This window comes from Acipenser ruthenus, chromosome 20 (assembly GCF_902713425.1).
Source record: "Acipenser ruthenus chromosome 20, fAciRut3.2 maternal haplotype, whole genome shotgun sequence".
Classification (NCBI taxonomy): Eukaryota; Metazoa; Chordata; class Actinopteri; order Acipenseriformes; family Acipenseridae; genus Acipenser; species Acipenser ruthenus.
In genome coordinates, this window is record NC_081208.1 from 21368082 (window position 1) to 21388867 (window position 20786).

Sequence of the window (20786 nt, forward strand, 5' to 3'; positions counted from 1 at the left end):
AGTAACCCTAGTTACTCCTGCACTACTGAATATCCACTCTCTCCTCTAACAATCCTCATAATCTTAAATAAATTAAAAACAAGGCCCTTTTGGAGCTACAGAAACAAATCATCCTACGTCCTCTAGGAGTGCAGATCCTTTAAAAGTACAAGGGGGGCGGGGGGCGGGGGGCGGGGGGGGGGGGGGGGGAGGGAGGTAAACTTGTACCAAACCAATTATAATTACACAAAACTCAAAATCCCCAGCACACCAAACATGTACAGAACGAGGTCTGAAGGGTAGAATGTTTACAGTAAACTCATTCCTGTACTCTGTGTCTGTCCCTGTAATATGTTTCAGCGCAAACGCGAGTGATACTTGAGATTCGATTTGATTTTTAGTTTCCATGCTGTGCAGGTATTTGAATTTGGACCAAGGATAAAACATTCACTTTCTACGTACCTATGCAGGGGGACCAGTATAGTTTCATAGCACATGTTAGATGGGTTTGCTGTTCTGTAATAGATGGGATTGCTGTTCTGGGTTTACTGCATTCAGTTCAAACAGACGGACAAAATGGGTGTAGGTCATTCCCCTACCACCAAAAAACAAAAGCCCTCACTTAGTTTTAAAAATATATCTACACACAATATTAATAGTTGTACAAAACTAAGCATTTTTTTGTTTATTTTAATCCATGCACCTTGCCCAGGTGAAAAGCGGATTCTGACTGGTCTTGGAAAAAGTAGTTACCAGTCTTGTAGCAATTACAGTATTCAACACCTTGCTCACATCTATATACAAAAACACATACAAATACATATATATTATATATATATATATATATATATATATATATATATATATATATATATATATATATATATATATATATATATCTATCTCAATACACAGTACATATTATATGCATACATGGACACGTGTACATGGTATTTTCTTCATTATACACATATATATTAATGTATATATGTGTGCATATGTAAACTCATACACACACATATATATACATGTACAGTATATGTTATTAGATGATTCCGTATCGCCTGCAACAAAAAAACGAGTCTGCTTAATATTACTGTAAATAAATCACTTGTGTTAAATACTGCAGTGACTGTATGTACCGTAACCTTTGTCCATAGGATGTATATAAACCATTGATATAAAGCCTTCCAATACAGTGGTAAATAATACAATGTTATTAAAGGTTACCTCTAAGCAGTCGATATCAGGGGTCCAGGAGTGCCATTTCAGGTTTAATAGGTATAATAGTACTTGTCTAGAGATGGAAGAGCAACAATTTCATATTTAAGAACATGGTTGAAATAAAGACTTGAAAAGCCTAGGTTGCCTTCTCCTTGTCCATTGTGGATAATGCATTTAAGTTGGCAACCCAGACTGAACACAGATCAAATAAGTTAAAGACCATGATGGGAGTATTACAAACGTTTTCTTCCCTCTCATTAGCATACCACAGTACTGTTCTGATTGTACCAAGTACTGGACCTCCTGTGTTACAGGGAATGAGTTCCCACCTGCCTGACAGTTTTCTTAAGGACAGAAAAGAACACAGGTGTAAGGCAGTGGGAGAGGATGCTATAGCGCTGTCATAGTCAAAAGATAAACGTCCCTACAGAACCTCTCATTCAGGCAGGCAGTGCTGTGCTGTGCATGGCAGCTTTTGTGATGTTTCTTTATAGAAACTGAAATGAGTCCCAAAGAAAAAGAACAGCAGAGAATTGCATGGGTTCCATTCATCAAATAATCCAAAATAAAGCACTACATTTGCCATCATTGCTGCACTTGGCATTAATTTGGAACTGATATTACATGCCACTAACAAAAGTAATACAAGCAAAAGTTTCAGGATTATTACTAAATTTGTTTTCTACTGCATGCAGTTGTTTTTATTCTTATTAGCTACAGCCCTCTGGAGGACAAAGGCCAGACCTGCAGATGTCTGCTTGAGCTCAAAGGGTGCCTGGTCAGCAGGGTCCACGGGAGTCAGAGCCAATGCAACGCTCCCTCTGGAATCCCCAGCAAAGAATGTAGCTGTTTTTAGTGTGTGGTCTCTTTGCTGGGGCTGTAGATGTTGAGGAGTTCATGGTTTTGCAGTAAAGGGTTTGTGTCCTGTTAGAAACCCATGCTGGTAACAAGGCTGAATTTGAAGGCAAGAGATCTGTTTTTTTTTTGTTTGTTTTTTAAATCAACAGGCAAATGACGGTTAGAGAAAAGATTACGGATCCGTCCTTGATGATGTATTGAATAAGTGAGGTTTGAAAGTCTCTTATCCTGTTTTGATGAGTGTAAGTTACACATTTTTCATACTGAGATATGATTAAGATACGGTATTTATTCAAGTGTCCAGTGTCCAAAGGTATGGTCACCTTCCAAATAAGACCATACATTAAAATGTATCACTAAAATGAGCCAGCAATCATCAGACCGATACTGAATTAGGTACAGGTACACCTTAATGGTCCACACTGTAGTTAAACAGGAGAAATGAACTTTTCACTATGCTGGGTTGCAGGACTGAACACATTAAATGTTCTTAACTTCTTATCAAGATGGTTAAGATATCTGACTAATGTTCTTTGGGTTTTGGCAATTACTGTTAATGGCGTATTTGAAAAGTAAACGACTATCAGTTATTTTGAGGCATTTCAGATTCTCCAAACACACACAACCACACACACACACACACACACACACACACACACACACACACACACACACACACACACGACACAGAGAAGGTGGCGTTCCTCTACTTGCCCTGGAAGCTGCTGAGCTCCATGTCATCCTTGCGGCGGCGCTGCTGAGCAAACAGCGAGCTGAAGGGATAGAGCTTGGCCTTGGCGGGGTAGCGATGGCCGCCGATCTCCACCTCGTACTCTCCGCGGTTGATGAAGTCGGCCGTGACGACGGTGGGTGCGCCCGGATCGGTCTGTGGTGGCTTCACGAAGCCCAGGCACACATGTCTCTCCAGGGTGTAGCTGTAGGCACTGCTGCTGGTCACCCCCACCGGCTCCTCATTGCGGTAGATGGGCTCCCCCCACCATGGCCAGAGGTCCAGCTCCGTGTTGTGGTCCTCCAGGAGGAACATGATGAAGCGGCGCCTCACCCCCACCTGCCGCTGCTGCAGCAGAGCCTCCCTCCCGATGAACTCCGTCCCCTAGGCAGGATTGAGAGGAGGGAATACACAGGGAACCTCAGCTAGAGATGCAACTGGCAAGCTGGGCTGTAATCAGTTATCATAGTACTCTCAACGATTTTGTGTGTCTGGATTAATCATTCTGAAAAAATAATCATAACTATTAAATTCAGTAACAAGTGGGTTTCTGAGGGCTAGGAGGGATACGCATTACTGTTACATGTGTTATTGTTCTTTCTTTTTAATTAGGGAGAAATGCTTGTAATTCAGTCTCCCTCCTATTGTGAGAGTGATATTTTTAAGTTAGTTTGCAAAAAGCAGAGAGAAAAAAGACATGTATAAGAAAAAGAACTACAAATTAGGGAGAAAGTTGCAATTAATGGGAGTTAAAACAAGATTTAAGATAACTGTGACTCCAGTGATAACGAGGAGACAATTCTCGATAACTGGAAATGTCATCATTATCCTGATTCACCCCACTGGCAAGTACAGCGGATCTCTCTGCTTCGACCACCAAAGGGAACAGGTAAAATGGTTCAACAGGTCTTACCTCTAACTAGCATAACTTTCTCACAATTTCTTATGGTTCAATTTCTTATCATTTTTTTCCCCAGACTTTTCACTTGGACTCAGGTGAAGACATTTTCCTGCCATGTTAGTTAGTTTGTAAACTCAACCTAATTGATTAAGCATTTTCTTTATTTGCTTTGTGATTACACAATCAGTTTTTAAAAAAAAACATATTGCACCGTTTTAACAATAAGAGTTTAAAATCATGGTTTCTGAATGTTTTACTTATATTGCTCTGTAGATGCTCTGTATTAGTTGTGAAATTAGCATAATCAGTCATTTAAAATTGTACAGTTTTTTGCAGTAGGAGTAAAACTGTAAACTTGGCAGCCTTACCAACTATACTGGGGTAATGATTTAGTTTCCAAATGGTCTTTCTGTCACTCAAATTAAAATGAATTTCGTTACCTTAAATACCTTAAAACACAATGAACGATAGATGAGGCCAATACAGAATAGGCTATAAGTGACCAATGATATGAAATCCATCCCTGTGGACACTCACTGCACTTCCTGATTTTGGTCAATGCTACAAATAATCCCAGTTCCACTGACCTTGTCGAATTTGACCCTGAACTCACGCCCGCACTCCAGGGGAGTGGTGAATGCGTCCAGGTCCTGACCCCAGAAGGCAAAGAACTTCTCGATGCGCAAGCTGCGCAGGGCATAGTAGCCGGAGTTACGAATCCCATACTTCTGTCCCACAGACATCACCTCATTATAGACGTGCAAGGCATACTGCAAGGGAGAGGGGACACAGGCAGGAGAGAGAGAGAGAGAGAGAGAGAGAGAGAGAGGAGTGCAGAGTTGTGAATGTAATAATAATAATAATAATAATAATAATAATAATAATAATAATAATAATAATAATAATGTGGGATATCACTACACTTTGTCTATTCTATTCACCCAAGTCTCCAAAATATCCCAGACACTGAGATAAGAAAATTTTTTAATGAACACATTTCCTAGACAAGCTCACCTCAATAGGGATGTAGAGCATGAAGCCTGGCTCCCCTGTGTGTGTCATGCTCATCACCCGGATCCCATTGGCGTACCCCACACTCATTTCCTGAGGGAGAAAGAACAGCACACCTGAAGGGTACATACAATTTATTAACACACAGCTGGCAGCGTGGCCCAGTGATGACAGTCTACACTACATGGAGGTACAATCAAGCACCCCAATCCTACTCTGAACACCCCCGTGCCTCTCTGAAGCAGAGACTGCTGAATGAGGGGGTTTTGTGATGTCCGCTGGGGGCTAGGTTGAGACAACCAAACACGTTCCACTTGTGACCTGAACTGGATTCGAACCCAGACCTTTGCGGTGAGAGGCATGAGAAGCTAGGGGATAAGACTGCTGCACAATCTGCTTATTTGACACCCAAAACAAACATTTCTTAAACAGAATGGTCCCGTAAATGATTACATGTTGTGCATACCCTTGAACAGAGAGGAAGCCAAAGTTACATATTCTACACATTTTTTAATATTAGCTAAAAATAAATGTCAACCGACCAACCGTTCACTGTGCTCAGCCACCAGTGAAGAATCCTGACCAAATGCAGTATATCAATGTTTTTTGGACATTACATTTGTTCCCCATGTTAAATTGTGAAAAAAGGTTGACGATAATTTCAATGTAGAAACACGTACCTTACAGAAGAGTGAGGGGAAGTGGTCAGGAGTCAAGGGTACGTAGGAGAGTTCAGAGAGCACATCCATTGCACGGGGACCAATGACATTCAGCGCTGCACATTGTTGTAAGACAGGGAGAGTTAAACAGGTAGCTCTTTTCACAGTCACACATCTTCACATATCCACACATGGTATCTCATTCATTGGCCACATTATTAAGACCTGTCTACCTGAATGTATCTGACATCATCCCGGTGTGTCACGATATATCCAGGGTCCCTTAATTACTCTGGAAGAAGGCTGAACGAATGGTTACTTTCAATACGATGGTTATGGTTGCCATGGAAGGCACCTGCTAATGATTCTCTACCTACTTCTCTACACTAAATGTGTGTATGAACAATTCTTCTGGCCCCATCAACAACACTAAGCTTGTAGCTGGCTGCTCTTTCCATTAGTGTTTCTCATAGTTTCCTCTGGTGGCCATGCCCTACCTGTGTACTTCCAGGTGACGTCCTCAAGCTGCAGCTGGGAATCACTGGGCATGTGCTGTTTGATCCAGGACCAGCAGTGAACCTGCTGATCGGAGGGAGAGATGATGAAGAACCTGGCCAAGGAGGAGAAGAAGAAACACACATTAGTGACAAGATGAGGACAACTGCAGGATAGACCTAGAAACACTCAAAATGGGAAGACTGTTCTTGTGTTGGCAGGACCGTATGCTGTACATAAACCCTTTAAGTACTGCTGTCGAGAACACAATTATGTGATCAGATACAAGCTTGACTGCCCATCACTGTGACCTTTAAGCCATTTTCAGTTGCATGAGTTTGGGTAACCGAAGGAGGCTAAATGTATTTATAAGGAAATCTATGGAGACTTTCCTCAAGGCCTGACTTGATTTAGAATACCTCCAAATAGTGAAAACCAAGATTTTAAAACACATTTTAAAATCCTTTTTAGCGCCAGCACCATTACTGGTCCACCACTTCTTGTGCTAGGCTGGAGTGAAGTTTCCTTTCCTAAACTACAAGAGCTATACTAGTCCTATATCTGTATACAAACAGGTCTGCAGTGTTAAAGTGAAAGCATTGGTTATCAATCAATCCTGCTCATTACCTGCTTATACTGGTATTTCAATATTTGCATTTCGAATGTTGCCCTGACCACCAGTGACGTTTATAAAACAAAAATAAAAACAAGCGACTGCATTCAAAACAAAGAAAAAAAAGGGGGAGTGGTGCTCATGTATATTGTGTAAACAAGGAGGTAAATGCCGACCTGTTCTTGCTGAGCCGTACCACGCTGCAGTCGTTCTCGTAGCCACCGCGCTGGTTCAGCATGCCCGTGTGGACGATGTGACCCACTGGCACGTCCAGGTCATTGGCACACAGCCTCTGCAGCAGCTCCAAGGCCTGGTCCCCTGACGACTGTGTGCAGGACAGGGAAGGAGCAGGCTCGTTGATACTGGTTCAGTTTTATTTTTACTGGACAACTTTAGTGATGTAACTTCATTAAGAATCAAAGAATACAGCGGTCTACCAGATATAAACTTAAGTCATATGACCTCAATATTAGGTCTAAAGCCAAGGTCAGACACATTTAACATGCAGGGTGTATATAACCCTGCAAATCTTAAGTCTACCTCAAATTATCTCTAGATGCAGTCCCTCAGCCCTAACCACTCAGCCATCCCTATTGCAAATCAGTTTTAAAAAAGCAAACCCTGCAGTTTGGGAACCTCTGAGACAAGCAAGCATTCTCGGAAACACTCTGACTTCCGCACTGAAACTCACCGTGACGATACAGAATTGCCTGTTTAAAGTACACATTTTAAAATGAGGTACTCACGCTGAGCTCAAACTTGGTGAAGGATGACATATCGACGACACACACAGCCTCCTTACAGCACTTCACCTCTGCCCCCACGATATCAAACCAGTCCGGCTTGTAGAAGGTTTTACTCTGATCCAGCGCCAGGAGGTCTGCAGTGGGAGAGAGGAGAGAGGTGAGACAGAGGGCTAGAGACTGGACACACAGCAGAAGAGTCACACAAATACATTAGTTTATTTAACAGATTTAGTTTATTTAACACATGCCTTTATCCAAGGCGACTTACAGAGACTAGGGTGTGTGAACTATGCATCAGCTGCAAAGTCACTTACAACTATGTCTCACCCGAAAGACGGAGCACAAGGAGGTTAAGTGACTTGCTCAGGGTCACACAATGAGTCAGTGGCTGAGGTGGGATTTGAACCGGGGACCTCCTGGTTATAAGCCCATTTCTTTAACCACTGGACCACACAGCCTCCTTGCAGACACATGCAGACACCTCAACTATAGCCCTGTTTCCAAGGATATTCACCCCCTTGCAAGGGATGAAAATGTAAATGTAGCAGCCTATGCCAGCAGATGTCTGGACACTAGATAGAAGGATAATGGACTGTTGATAAATCTTGTAACTAATTCTAGTTTATCAGTGACCCCTGTGGTACCTGTGTCAGCGTTGTTTCTAAATGACTTAAGCAGGATTCAGTCTGAATCCTTCTTAGTTTTGTATTGTATTGTACATCACCCTGTGGTGATAAAGTATGTGGATATTGTATTAAGAGAGAGGAGCACGGACCCTTGCCGGATGGTACAAAGTACTTGGCCCTCTCAAAGCCATGCTTCTCCATCCAGCGTGCGCCCTGCGTGTCCAGCCGGTCATACAGGGGGGAGGTGCGCAGCTGTCGTCCTGTCTGGAAGTCCCAGCGAGGCACTTTCAGCTCATACAGCAGGGCTGCAGGAGAAACAAATGGGGGTTAGTGTTCAGTAATACTGAAAAATAAAATAAAAAAACATAAAAGTATTTTAACACAGAAGCTCTAACCACCAGGCCACACTGCCTTCCTCCCAGCCCCTAAACTCTAACCACTAGGCCTCACTGCAGTTTCCACCAGTCTAAACTGCCCCTCCCACCCCAGTCCACACTCACGCATGACCTCCATGACGCGATGGCGCAGGAATGTGCGGCTGCTCTGCAGGGTGCCGAAGCGCTTCACATCGAGGGGCCACACGTTCTCCGAAGGGTACCCATAGGTCATCCACTCGGCCAGGTACCTGGGGGGAGCAAGTAAAAGACTTCAAGACAAACAGGGGCCTGTGTACCAGGTGTAGTTATTAGCATACAGTGCCCAAAAAGACAAAGGCCTACCTTAAAATTAGCAATTTAAAGGAGAGTTCTATATTGTTTGATACAGCTCTCCAAGAAGCAGTTATTATTATTTATTTCTTAGCCGACACCCTTATCCAGGGCGACTTACAATTGTTACAAGATATCACATTATTTTTTACATACAATTACCCATTTTTATACAGTTGGGTTTTTACTGGAGCAATCTAGGTAAAGTACCTTGCTTAAGGGTACGTACAGCAGCAGTGTCCCCCACCTGGGACTGAACCCCCAACTGCTGCCTTGCAACATTCTTGCAAGTGTGAGACAGAATAATGCAATTTATTTAGTCACACAGATACAAAGCAGCAACTTTCTATTTAAGTAGTTTATACTGTATGTGGACATTATATTAATGAAAATTGAATTTAGAATACCTCCAAATACATTTATTAAACTAAATGGGTCATTCATCAAATCAATAAAGAACAAGAAATAGAGAAACTAAGAAATCCCCATTTCAGTTCCCTTATTATAAGATATGAATAACATGAACTGGCAGCTATTTGTTTCACTATTAAAATACTGCAATCATGGGCTTTATACTAAAATATATAAATAAATTAAATTTAAAAAAAAGAAGTGCAACATTTATTTCTTGAAAACCATTAAATTTAAACTAGAAAAGACACTTGACAGCATTTGATATTACATATAAATACACAACTTACAGAAACTATTTAATATGAGCCTGGTTTACAGCATCAGCACAGCTGCAATAAAATAAATCCAGCAATGCCAATCAAAACAATGCAAAACACCAGTAATAAATTGGGCTGTGTCTTTTTAAAAGATTCTAATTGTAGACACAGCTTTCAAATTGTAGTTTAGCAAACCAAGCTAATGGATGGGGGTTTCCTTAATATCTGAATCACTATTTTATACAGCATTCCTTTAAAACTGTTTAGCACCAAAGCTATTTTTAACATTGTACCAAGTGGCTTCCATTGCGGGCCTTAAAATTCTCAATATGTAGACAGGTGCAAACATGTTGCACCTGTGCCTTTGAATTTGTAGTGAAGGTCGAAGCACAGGGCCCCCAGAATGCCTGGGACGGTTGTGTTCTCACCTCCCGCCACCCCCTGCAAAGGACAGCCCTGACGAGTTCATGCCCCCCAGCACGAAGTAGCCGTGCACAGTCTGCGTCTCCCCCATGATGCAGCGCATGTCGGGGGTGAAGGACTCGGGCCAGTTGATGAGCTGGTGGATCTCACAGGAATCCAGAGAGGGCATTCTGCGCAGGAGGGCACTCAGCATGGGCTCTGTGGGCACAGGACACACAGCATTGAATCAGCAAGGCTGGTCACCAGCTTCTGGAGCTGAACCTGTCCACTGAATTGTAGTCCAATACTAGAAATGGGAGTTTTTTTAAAAAAAACAGCACCCCCAGTAGCACAATCTAATGAGTAAAACAGAACTGTGATAAAGATCAGTGTCATTAATATGGTCAGAAGTTAAAACAGTGTGGCACTGAAACAGATAATGTTCACTGCACACCACCTGTAAAGCAAGTGGTCTATAGCATCGATATGACCAGAGGATAAAGCAATGTGTCAAAGGAATGGTTACTTTTTATTGGACATCACTGTTAATGGAACTAAGAACATCAAACAATACAGATGTGTACAGGATTGGGGTCCATTCTAATTTACAATCCCTTTTAATCAATTCCAACACATCACTGTTCAGAATTGCAATTAGCAGTATTCTGTTAAAATGACTCTCACAGTGGCAACAACTTACTTCAATTGAAGTCACTTTTAGTTAATTAAATAGGCTTCAAATGAAAGCAGTTGAACAAATCACAATTGTTATTGCTCTAAAATATAAATTCCTTCGGATTAGAATTGGGAATTGATTTTAAAAAGGAATTGGAATTGAAAAACAGGAATTGACCCCAACCCTGGATGCGTACCAAACGTTAAGACAATAACTCAGTGCAATGTCTCTACACAGCACAATCCTAGTCACATGACCTTGATATGGCAGCCATATTAGGTCAGAGTCATGTTCATCAAGGTCCTACGCAATGTTGGTCTGGGGCAAGATGTTTTTACCCTGCTGTGGAACTTAGTTTATTTTTAACGGGTCACGAAATGCGCTGTCAGCTAGGACAACACAGAGGACAGCCCAGAGCGGAGTGTATGTGTGTGTGTGCCAATCTCTTCAAATGCTGCAATGCTCTCCTGTTATACATCAACCCCCACTGAACAGCTGTGGATATCTGTGGATCAACAACTTTAGTACGCTATATATCTGTGTAGTTACTGTTGCAGAATGGAAGGTTGTGCTGCTGTGGTCAGAGTGAAGTGCAGCAGAACAGATCAGTTATTATAGAGGGCTGTGGTGTGAAAGGCAGTGGGTTTGAGTAGCTCAGTTTGCAATATGGGCTGAATTGTGGAAGGTAGTGGGGTAGCTCAGTGGCAATGGCACTTGACTACAGTTAGAAAAAGTAACATAGAAAAAAAAAGAGAAAGAAAAACTTTAAACACCAAAGTGGTCCCAGTCTTCCTGCATGCCCTGGATCTCGAGCTGACTCCTGCCCTCTGTGAAGATGGGTTTTGGATTCTTCTCAAAGCCACCCGACAGCACGCCCCCCTGCCAGGCTCTCACGTAGATCCGACCATCCAGGTCCATCACCACTGCAGGAGGCAGAGAAACCAGCTTCAGGTGGTCAGCATTTAATACCCAACCAGTCCCCATAACTCCAACATACCCACATATAACAAAACATGTCTGTGTGACATGAAGATGGATGTACAGTACAAGCACCTCTGTTACAGAAGATCAAAACATAAACATAATTTGTTTTCAACACATATCATTGGCACCCATGAGTACCTATATTAAATTGTATTACTTGGGCAGCATGCAATAAATGTTGATTAAACATTTTCACCAAGACAAAAATAAATAATTCATGGTCCTTGGTCCATTGCCCAGCTCTAAATCCAACTAAGCATTGCTGTATCAAGTTGAAAAGGAGTTATGGTGTTATTGTGTTGAGAAGATGAAACAGATCATTTGAATTGCAAAGTAACTCCAAGACTTGTGCAGGTCAAGATGGAGCTGGGATAAATCCATAGGAGGAAATATGATCCTGCTCACCTGGTGTGTGTGGCTGGAGGGGCTGCTCCAGAGGCTTGGTCAGCAGGTAGAAATGCTCGCAGGCATGCACAGGCACCGATACAGGATCCTCAGTGGACAGGCCCAGCTCATACGCCCACTGCCAATAGAAGACAAGGAACACCGCAGTTAGGGATATCCGTAACCAGTGAAATCGCATTCGATTTTCAACAAGATATACAACGGTGTTACACGGGCCATAAATAACAAAACTGGACAAGAAAATACTGCAGACAGGGGACATGACTCTGTACAGACATCAGGTGTCAGTTTTAGTAATAAGTTACATAATTAACATTTTTAAATTACAGACTTGCCGATGAAGATTGAGAGGAAAAATGTGTTAATAAATCTCTTGTTAATTAATACTTTAAGAAAGCTCTGTTTGACTCTGATTTAGGGAAAGTTCCTTGACAAATCAAAGTACAAGTACAAGTTACTGTGTGATTTGTTTAATGAAATCACCAAATGTCAGGATACACACCTGTCCGGCACAATTCACAAAATAGTCACAGTCGATTGTCCCGCGGTCCGTTTCCACCCCCGTCACGTGACCCTTCTGGACCATGACGTGATTGACACTTGTGTGTTCATGGATCTGCACTCCTGAAATAAAAAGGGCCAGAAGTCAGAAAAGCAGCAAAAAACCAAACAGTGAATTATCAGATCTGCCACCATTTACAACAGATCACAGTGACTGAGGAAAATGATCATGTTACTACACAACTCATTCATAATAAACACTCAATCATGACTGATTGTACAAAAAAAAAAAATACATATTTCTAAAAGTCTATAAAAGGTGGTGAGGTGTGAATGTCTTTTGTGTTACTTGTCAAAACAAGTTTATCTGGTTACAAAACTAGTAAGAAACAACTTCGCTACATGTAAAGCTTTGGAGCCTATATTGTACTACAAAAAGAAATTCTAATAATGTAGTCAAACGTGCCAACATATAAAGGCATTGAAAGACACTGAGCCACAGTGTATCTTAGTATTAAGGATGAACCCAAAAACACTAAATATAATCTTAAAGTACAGCTAAAACTCACCGTTCTTTGCTGCAGCCACCACCAGGGCGTGGTTAACATCAGGAGGAGAGACCACAGCATCCCCTGGCACATGGACCGCCCCCACCAGATCATGAATATTAACCAGTGGGTGGAGTTCTGCCACCTGCTTCGGGGTGATGACATCACAGCGGATACCCAAAACCCTGCAGACAGCAAAACAGAGTGTATGGCTTAGCATACTCTGGAGGGCCCATTCCACAATGCTGGTAGTGTCACGTGAGCTGTTCATTGTGTTGATATGTAAATAAAGCCTGTTCACTTGCGGGGTGTATCAACTTCAACCTCTGTCTCGATCTCACTCAGCAGCGAATGCACGCACCCACACGGCAGACAGCTACCCTGTCACAAGCATTAATACCCTGTATCTTTCTAAACAAGGGATTTAGGGGAGCTCCTGAATAAAAGCTGAATCTCAAAAGAATAATGTTGTGAATATAGTAATTGTTACAGCTGTGTATAATGGTATTTAAAACAGGATTCATTTATCCGCTTTTTACATATCCGCTCTTACTCTGGTCCCACCGCAGTCGGATACGTGATGGACTACTGTATTTATCTATTTGTTTGTCTTACTTCAGTGAAGTTAGACTGGGATAATTACTCCACCCAGGGACTACGACATTAGAAATGATCAGCATAGATGCATAATAAGCCTAAGTGCGAGGCTCAGGGGGATCCTATTTCCTGCTGCACACAAAACAAAGTGTTTCTCCTCAAACGGATTAGCGTTGTGGCAGGATAAATGAGCACGACCCAAAAGCTTGATTAAGGTTATTACCCTTTTTGACACAGAAACAATCCAGTCAGTTTCACGGGAGCTGCCGCATTACTGAGAACAAACACAGAAGACTAATGGTAGTGATGAAAGTCGGAGCTGCACTCACTTGAGGCGGGAGGCAAGGCGCTTTAGGGAGATGAACCTATCCTGATTCTGGGCGAGGCAGAGGGAGCCTGTCTTCACATACCCTGCAAGGCAACAGGAGGCATCACACACCATGGGAATCGTATATAGGGCAAGATATACTGCTTACTCTGTACTGCTTTTCTGACTGTCACCCTCGGTTTGAGCAAGAAGACATTGTTGACAACCACTTTTTTGATAAACGGTTTGTGCCGATAGCAGAATTATAGTCTCATTCATCATCTTCTATAGACGCTGCTCTAAAGGCTGAAAGACTTACCTGTCTTCACACCGGTTTCCTGTTCCAGTTGTTGATAGAGTGTGTTGGAATAGTCAGCCATCTTACTCTCAATTGGGATGTGCTTAGCTGTGCTCACAATACCAGCGCACAGCCGTGTCGTCCCTGCGCCAAGCCTGACACACAGAAAGACAGACAAAGAGACAAGCAGTTATTTCCACATGAAAGAAGTCTTATTTTATTAAAACAAGTCCTCAATATGGCAGCCTTGTCAATGTCATGGTCACAAATACATACAGTATTACTAAAAACAAAAATACTCTTTTACACAATTTTATCGTATTTTGATTAACTTGTGGGGAGTGTAGCTTTTTGATGCACAAGGCCAAAAAACAATCCAGTGCAGCAGACTCGCATGAAGCCAATGCTATCCGCCTACCTTCCCTGCTCCAGCAGCACCACGTCCTTCCAGCCCAGCTTGGCGAGATGATAGGCTACAGAGGAACCCACAATGCCCCCCCCACAGATCACCACTCGGGCCTGGCTGGGCAGTGGGGTGGGGTGGGGTTCCCCTGCAGAGGCCAGGCCCCGTCGCCCCAGCAACGAACCCCACCGATCAAACAGGAGCCTGGGAAACATGGTAGGGGCCAGAGCCTTGGAGTTTCGAACGCAGCCTCGCATCACTGCTGATAGAGAAGGGGCAAAGTTAGGACACAGGGACCCACAAACTACAAAGAACCATGGTCTGTTTTCTATACAAGAATCTCATACTAGTCATTTCACCGAGATTAGAGCTGGATTGAAGATCAATAGGCAGCACACACTGTTGTGTTGAATGGCAGTCCCTGGGTAATGGATGAATGTGTATTGCAGAACATGTATTCTGTGATACTGTATATAAAAGCTAGTAAAAGACAGCAGATCAGGTAGCAGGTGCTTTCCTAGCGACTGCACAAAATTACTGAGGCATCTCAAGCAACCGTTTCAAACGAGTGTGTCCGGTGTCCACTTTTTGAATAAACTCTGAACAAATCTTAAGCAGTTTAAGTCAAACAAGGCAACACCTTCTATGGTTTCACCAATTTACCTTTCTATGTCACCACAATTTTGTTCTGTATCATGTTCTCAGTTCTGTTCTAGAAATCAAACGTATTCATCATTGGTATGTTGAATAAAACTGATAGCCAAACAAAAGGTTTATTGTACCCCAGAAAGACTATGTTAAGTACAGCAATACTAGTATTCGCAAATATGTTATTACACATTACATTATGACCTTTGCTCACGTTAAGTTGTTTTCAAACCACTTTATCAGCGAGTTCCCAGATGATTAAAGACGGGATTTTTTTTTGTGCTTTTTTATGTAGTTCCCCACTCCTCCTCAACTCAACCCATGATCGTCGTTTTCAAGATCGGGCCCTCCTCGTTTGTTACGGACCTGCTTAGCCGTAACACTTCCCATTTTGACTCCCAGCGCCTCGGTTCTTTGACAGCTCGCCTGTCCTGTGTGCCCTCGGACACTAGACAACTCTACTCTACAACCTGTTAGCTGTTATCAAACGTAGTTCACCTTTTCACGCTCGCTGGTCCATAATGTCAGCCAGGGAGGCATCTAGTATCATCCCGAAAACAGGCAGTTGAATTTTGAGTTAGCTTTCTTTCACTGTAGATCAGCTACGGCCTAACCCCCGGATAAATCCTCGATCTCCGAGTATCGCCTATAGCAAAGATCTCTCCGTCAGTCGGCTTACTGCAAGATCATTTCGACATATGCCAAAAAAAAAAAAAGATTCAACACTGCCAGCCTAAACGTAGAGGGGGAAATGGACTACAACTCCGCGTACGCACATAAGGCGTTGTCGTAAGTCACGCCTACTGTGCGTTCACTAATCATATATTGAACTGGTGCGACACACCTCCAGTAGCCCAAAATCGACCAATTACAGAAGCGCTTATAGATAAAGAGTTGCTTCACGTGACCAATGTTTTCAAAACACTCCCATGAAGGAACATGAGGTGTGCGTGGAGAAGGATTTGGACCAGCGGCAATGAAGTGAACAGGTCTTTATTACACAATTGAAATGTTATTCTGTGTGCTGTCATATAGCCTATTAGATATGTTGTTCATTGTTAATTTATTAATTGCACTGGAATATTTTACTTGCGGTGTAACATAGCGTCTCATCTTTTTCTTTTTCATAGAAACAAACTGTGCATGCTTACTGAAGCACAGGCTGCCTGTGTTCCATTTTTTCTGTAAACAGGGAATGTGAGCTGGTGGAGAACCTGGACTAGAGCAAACTACCTTCAATTGATAAGTTAAGGACAATCCAGACATATAAGCAAGACTGAGATTTTAAGAGTGAGAGGGCTGTCGGAAATTCGGAATGACATCTCAACCATGCAGCTGAACCAAGCTGTGTGACCATAAAACTGCAGGTGACTGTTGGGTTTCAAAATCCTGTGTTATTGTAGGGAAGCCTGCAATTAAACTAGCTACCACTGTCTAAAGCAGGGCTTCCCAACCCTGGTCCTGGGGACCCCATGTGTCTTCTGGCTTTCATTCCAACTGACCTCTCAATTAAACTAGACCCTTAATTGAACTAACAATTTGCCTTTCTAATTGTTCTCAGCTCCTAACAAGTTGCAGAGTTCAAGTTACTTATAAATGTTATAGCTAACTAGAAATCTGCAACTGTTTGAGCTGAAAACAAGTAAAAAAATAAATAATTAAAAAAAAGCCTAAATAAGCAAACGATTAGTTCAATTAAAGGGTTTAGTTAAGTAATTGAGAGCTCAGCTGCAATGAAACCAGAAGACACGTGGGGTCCCTCAGGATAGCTGCTCTATTTCCCCACACAGGCAAACCTTTGTGTTGACAATGCAAGACAGAGAAACACCCAACAGTGTGAAATACATCTGATGTTTATGGTCTTTTCCTGAAAACATATCCTATTAAACTGTCAGATGTTGAGTAAGGACCCTTTTCTCACAAATATCAATACAGAGATTTGTTTCTCCGCAAAGTAGGTTTGATAGAATTGTATTTTACTGTCAGCGTGTTGCACCTAGTAAAAGTGAATATGTTTTTTTAGATTACCCAATATCAGTGCAACTGCCTATGTAGCTCATGCTGTAGAGATGTACAATGAAAAACACTTGATTGTAGTAAGAAAATAAAACAGGTTTAAAATAAATGTGGGGAAACCAGAAATCCAGCAGAGCCAAGCTATAAAAACCTGCAGACCGTTTTATTAATAAATTGTCCCATTTCATCTGTACAGAACGAAAACAATGCACATGATGTTATTTATCTGTCACATCTTAATATTACATGGCATAATCAGTTAGAACAGAAGAATAGTACATTCATGACTTTATACACAAAGAAAGATATTACAAAACCATTTTATTTGAGTAAATCTCACTTTAAAACCGACAAAGACAGTAACTACTGATCTGTAGAATGATATTTAATGCTGTCTGCACTGTTGGGGGAGGGGGTCTGTATAATGCGGTTATCCAGACTTGGGAGGGGGTTGTTAATGCACTGAGACATGCTCCATCTGAAGCACTTTGTTTACAACAAAAGTTATTTCTAATAACCAAAGTTTTAAAAACCGCCTTGTAAATCACAACACAAGGCCCTTTTTTTTGCTGGCCATTTCACTCAGACTTTCTATGTGAGGATCAGATGGGGTCCGTTCACCTGTACCTGAAGTGAATATGTATAGAATCAGGGTAACTGGTTCTCAGTGAAGTCTGGGAAACCATCAGCAATACAATAAAAGGACTTGTGAGTGCTGTCCGAATGAAAGGCCAGAAAACCCTTTCCACAAGCCTTTTTTTCTTTTCACATCCTTACACAACTAAATCTAGACCCCACCTCCCTCCCTCCCTCCCTAGAAACAGTAGTCTGCAGTTGGTTCCTAAAAGCTTTTGTGGAGGCTGCTTTGTAGAGGCATTGGAAGGCCGGCTCTATCGGGAATTCATTACAGGCAGCTAACCTGCAACTTAGTGGTGTATGGGTAAATAGGTTTGAAACCCTGTGCGCTTTGAGAAACTGAGACAAGAGAACACAGGGAATCCAGATGGACTACCAAGCTCAAATAAGCTCAAATGTAATGACAAATAAATAAAACTTTAAATTTGAACCCATCGATAAACTCTCAACATGCAGATAATGGCTGAAAGAGAAGAAGAAAACAGCCAGTAATAAAAGGGGAGAGGGGCGGGGGAATGAATGTATATATATTTAGTTCCTAGGACCCCAGTTCAATTATACTTATTTTACTACGCAAGCTACCTTGCAAATTCACGAAGGGCACCATGAATATGTACAAAATCATATATTGATCAAAAAAAAATATATCTTGATTTAAAACTTTCATACCACACACCAGGCCGACATAGCAGTGCCTCTGCTCTCCCTTCCTAGTCTATCATTAGCAACACCTAAAGCATGCACCACTGCCTAACCAAAGATAGAGTACTGTTATTTTAGCATTATTGCTGCAGCTCATTGTCAATTCTCCCACCCTGCCCCACCTCCCCTTTCATTGTGCTACCCTGCCACCTCCTCACACTATCTCTCAAGCACCTACCAACCAGTAGAAGATAGTAACACTAACCTACCCCTTTTACCAAGTCAAATATCTTCAGATTAAAAAATAAATTCAACATTTAATAATTCTTCTGACCTTCAAAATGCATGCTAGGGAAGCAAAACACACATTTATTACATGTATGCACTTATAAAAGCTATATATATATATATATATATATATATATATATACACACACACACACACACAATGCTTCTTGAAAAAGAATCAACATTGATTCTAAAATGAATCTATACAACCCCAGAAGTCGTATAGAAGTGATTGATTCGTGTTGGACGATACACGGGTTTCCGAACCACACACGGATGATCAATAAACTGGATACGGATCTGCAGCACTCTACCTGGTGCTGCTGTAGAATGTCTGTATGTATGTCTGTCTATCTGTCTGTCTGTATGTATATCTGTATGTCTTTATGTCTGTATTGCCCAGGGCTTACATTCATATATTCAGAATTAAGCAGGCAAGAACACCAATAAGTCATAAAGCCAAAATGTGTGTGTGTCTGCTATATTGATGTTTCATTCAAAATCTGAATCTCATGTTATTACATGGGTGTCTGTTGATACAGATCAAGTATGGCATCTTGTTTATTCAAATTCAATTCCTGTATTTTTGCTTTGCAAGGTCAGTAGAATTCTTTTGAACTATACAATGAACCAGAGAGACACACTGGATGTACTGCATCCACGCATTGGAATACACAACATTTGGCCAAAACCAGAGTTCCCCATACAGACCAGTTTTTCAACATTCATTTTCAACAAAGTACAGTTTATCTTCGTCTTTTACTCTTGTACCAATTTTTAGGGCAAACAGTCATTTGTACCAGACTGTCAGCAGCACAATAAAAAAAAAAAGTTGGACAAGTGGCACTTCATTTGACACAGTAAAATGTTCCGTACTAAACATGCTTGCCAAGCGCTGATGAATCATTTAATTAATTAATTTTAAAAGCTTTGGATACATTCAGCTTCTACAACCCAATACCCAACTAACCAAAATCAGAGGCACTAACTGGCACCAGTGCTGATGCCTCGGTACGTATAGCAGAGGATACCCAAGGGTGAAAATAAGGCAACGAGAGACAGTTTTATTCCAATTAAACAGGCTAGGTTCAGGTTTGCACTTCTCGCTGTCAGAGTTGGGGGTGGGGTGAGAATTACTGAAATTTGGAGCAAGGCTGCCAATTTTATTTTGTACAGGACGGATATTCTACAACTGAGAATCTTGAGAGAGTGTTGAAACCAGCCATTGGCTTCTTGGGAGTGTTCTGAATGATTGGTTGTGTCCCACTATTAAACACAGCAGGGCTATTTTACGTTTCTCCACAAGACTTTCCATCCTCCATGGCTCAGAAAACAATCGCATTTCAAAAAAATCATAAGCTAAAAACAAAAACAGCCAATAAACCTTAAAGCCAGGAAAACCAGACTTCTATTCTTCCCCCACTTGAATACCACCATAACCCCACCCCCTTTCTGTTGGTAAATCAAAACAAAAGAAAAAAAATCCAACATTGGCCCAACAGGTGGCAGAGAAGATTAGATGCTAATGCACATTTGCGCCACCTGGGGTAGAAAAAAAAACCCCCACAAAACTATATTTGGCAAGAAAAGAAATGTACAAAGCAAAACCTGATTTTACAACAAAATCTGCTTGAGCCGTCAAGTCAGTGTCCACCCGATTGAAAGGTGGCAGCGATTCAGATATACACAATGGAGAAATGAGGCTACAGGTCACTAAACAAGTCCTCTAGAGGGCAGGCGAGGTGTGGTCCGGGAGGGAGGAGGGGGTCCCAGCTGGCAGCGAATGGCACTGGTGGTGGAGTTTAGCTGCGTTGTGTTGTGTTCCACAGGGCTGGGCTGTACAAGGTAGGGGAAGGTGGGAAGAGAGCGGGTGGATGGGCTGGCTCCCCTCTCTACCTGTCCTTTTGTTCTTGTGTCAACCGCTTGGTGAGACGGCCACACAGGAGCCCCATCACAAAGAGCATGGACACGCACAGCGCAATCATTGACAAGATGTAGTTCTTCGAGGGAGAAACCATCACCTGCATTGCCAGATCGGAGAAGCCTTCCGCTGGCGCCACCTGAAGGGAGGAAGACCAAATAAAACCATGTGAGAATCATGAACAGCAACGACCCACTCCATATTCCTGTAGAGGATATAACTGTTTGTTCCAATGCCAAATAATCTAAAATTAAAAACCAGTCTCTGGTTTAAAATAGAAAATAAAAAATGTCC

General features: G+C 41.9%; 2 protein-coding genes across 3 annotated transcripts in view; both read right to left on the reverse strand.

Annotated features, from left to right (window-relative positions):
* Positions 1-1240: 1240 nt before the first annotated feature.
* On the reverse strand, positions 1241-15793 carry LOC117425693 (pyruvate dehydrogenase phosphatase regulatory subunit, mitochondrial-like). 2 transcript variants are annotated; one of them, XM_034042871.3, is made up of 18 exons: positions 15488-15793; positions 14357-14603; positions 13960-14093; positions 13663-13744; positions 12758-12921; positions 12190-12311; positions 11688-11805; positions 11072-11221; positions 9649-9841; positions 8343-8467; positions 7992-8147; positions 7217-7350; positions 6647-6795; positions 5860-5972; positions 5384-5478; positions 4707-4796; positions 4280-4462; positions 1241-3175 (listed from the first exon to the last, which is right to left on the reverse strand). In XM_034042871.3, the coding sequence occupies exons 2-18, from the start codon at positions 14596-14598 to the stop codon at positions 2768-2770; spliced, it is 2658 nt and encodes an 885-aa protein (XP_033898762.1). In that variant the 5' UTR covers positions 14599-14603; positions 15488-15793; the 3' UTR covers positions 1241-2767. The 2 variants fall into 2 exon arrangements, with proteins under 2 accessions (XP_033898762.1, XP_033898761.1); XM_034042870.3 differs by having other exon boundaries at positions 14357-14600; positions 15488-15792.
* Positions 15794-17131: 1338 nt separating this feature from the next.
* The window catches only part of glg1a (golgi glycoprotein 1a), a 35681-nt gene continuing 32026 nt past the window's right edge, over positions 17132-20786 (reverse strand). The window contains exon 26 of the mRNA XM_034042689.3: positions 17132-20631. Within this exon, the coding sequence (XP_033898580.1) occupies positions 20464-20631 (168 nt within the window). The 3' untranslated portion in view covers positions 17132-20463. The remainder of the gene's footprint in view (positions 20632-20786) is intronic.

Bases quoted from the DNA above. Each gene is read 5' to 3' on its own strand.
- LOC117425693 (XM_034042871.3), bottom strand. From the start codon at position 14,598: ATGCGAGGCTGCGTTCGAAACTCCAAGGCTCTGGCCCCTACCATGTTT. The intron at 8,468-9,648 runs GTGAGAACACAA...TGCTCCCCCCAG, and splicing joins TTTGCAGGGGGTGGCGGGAG to GTACCTGGCCGAGTGGATGA. The intron at 5,479-5,859 runs GTAGGGCATGGC...AACAATGTGCAG, and splicing joins CGTCACCTGGAAGTACACAG to CGCTGAATGTCATTGGTCCC.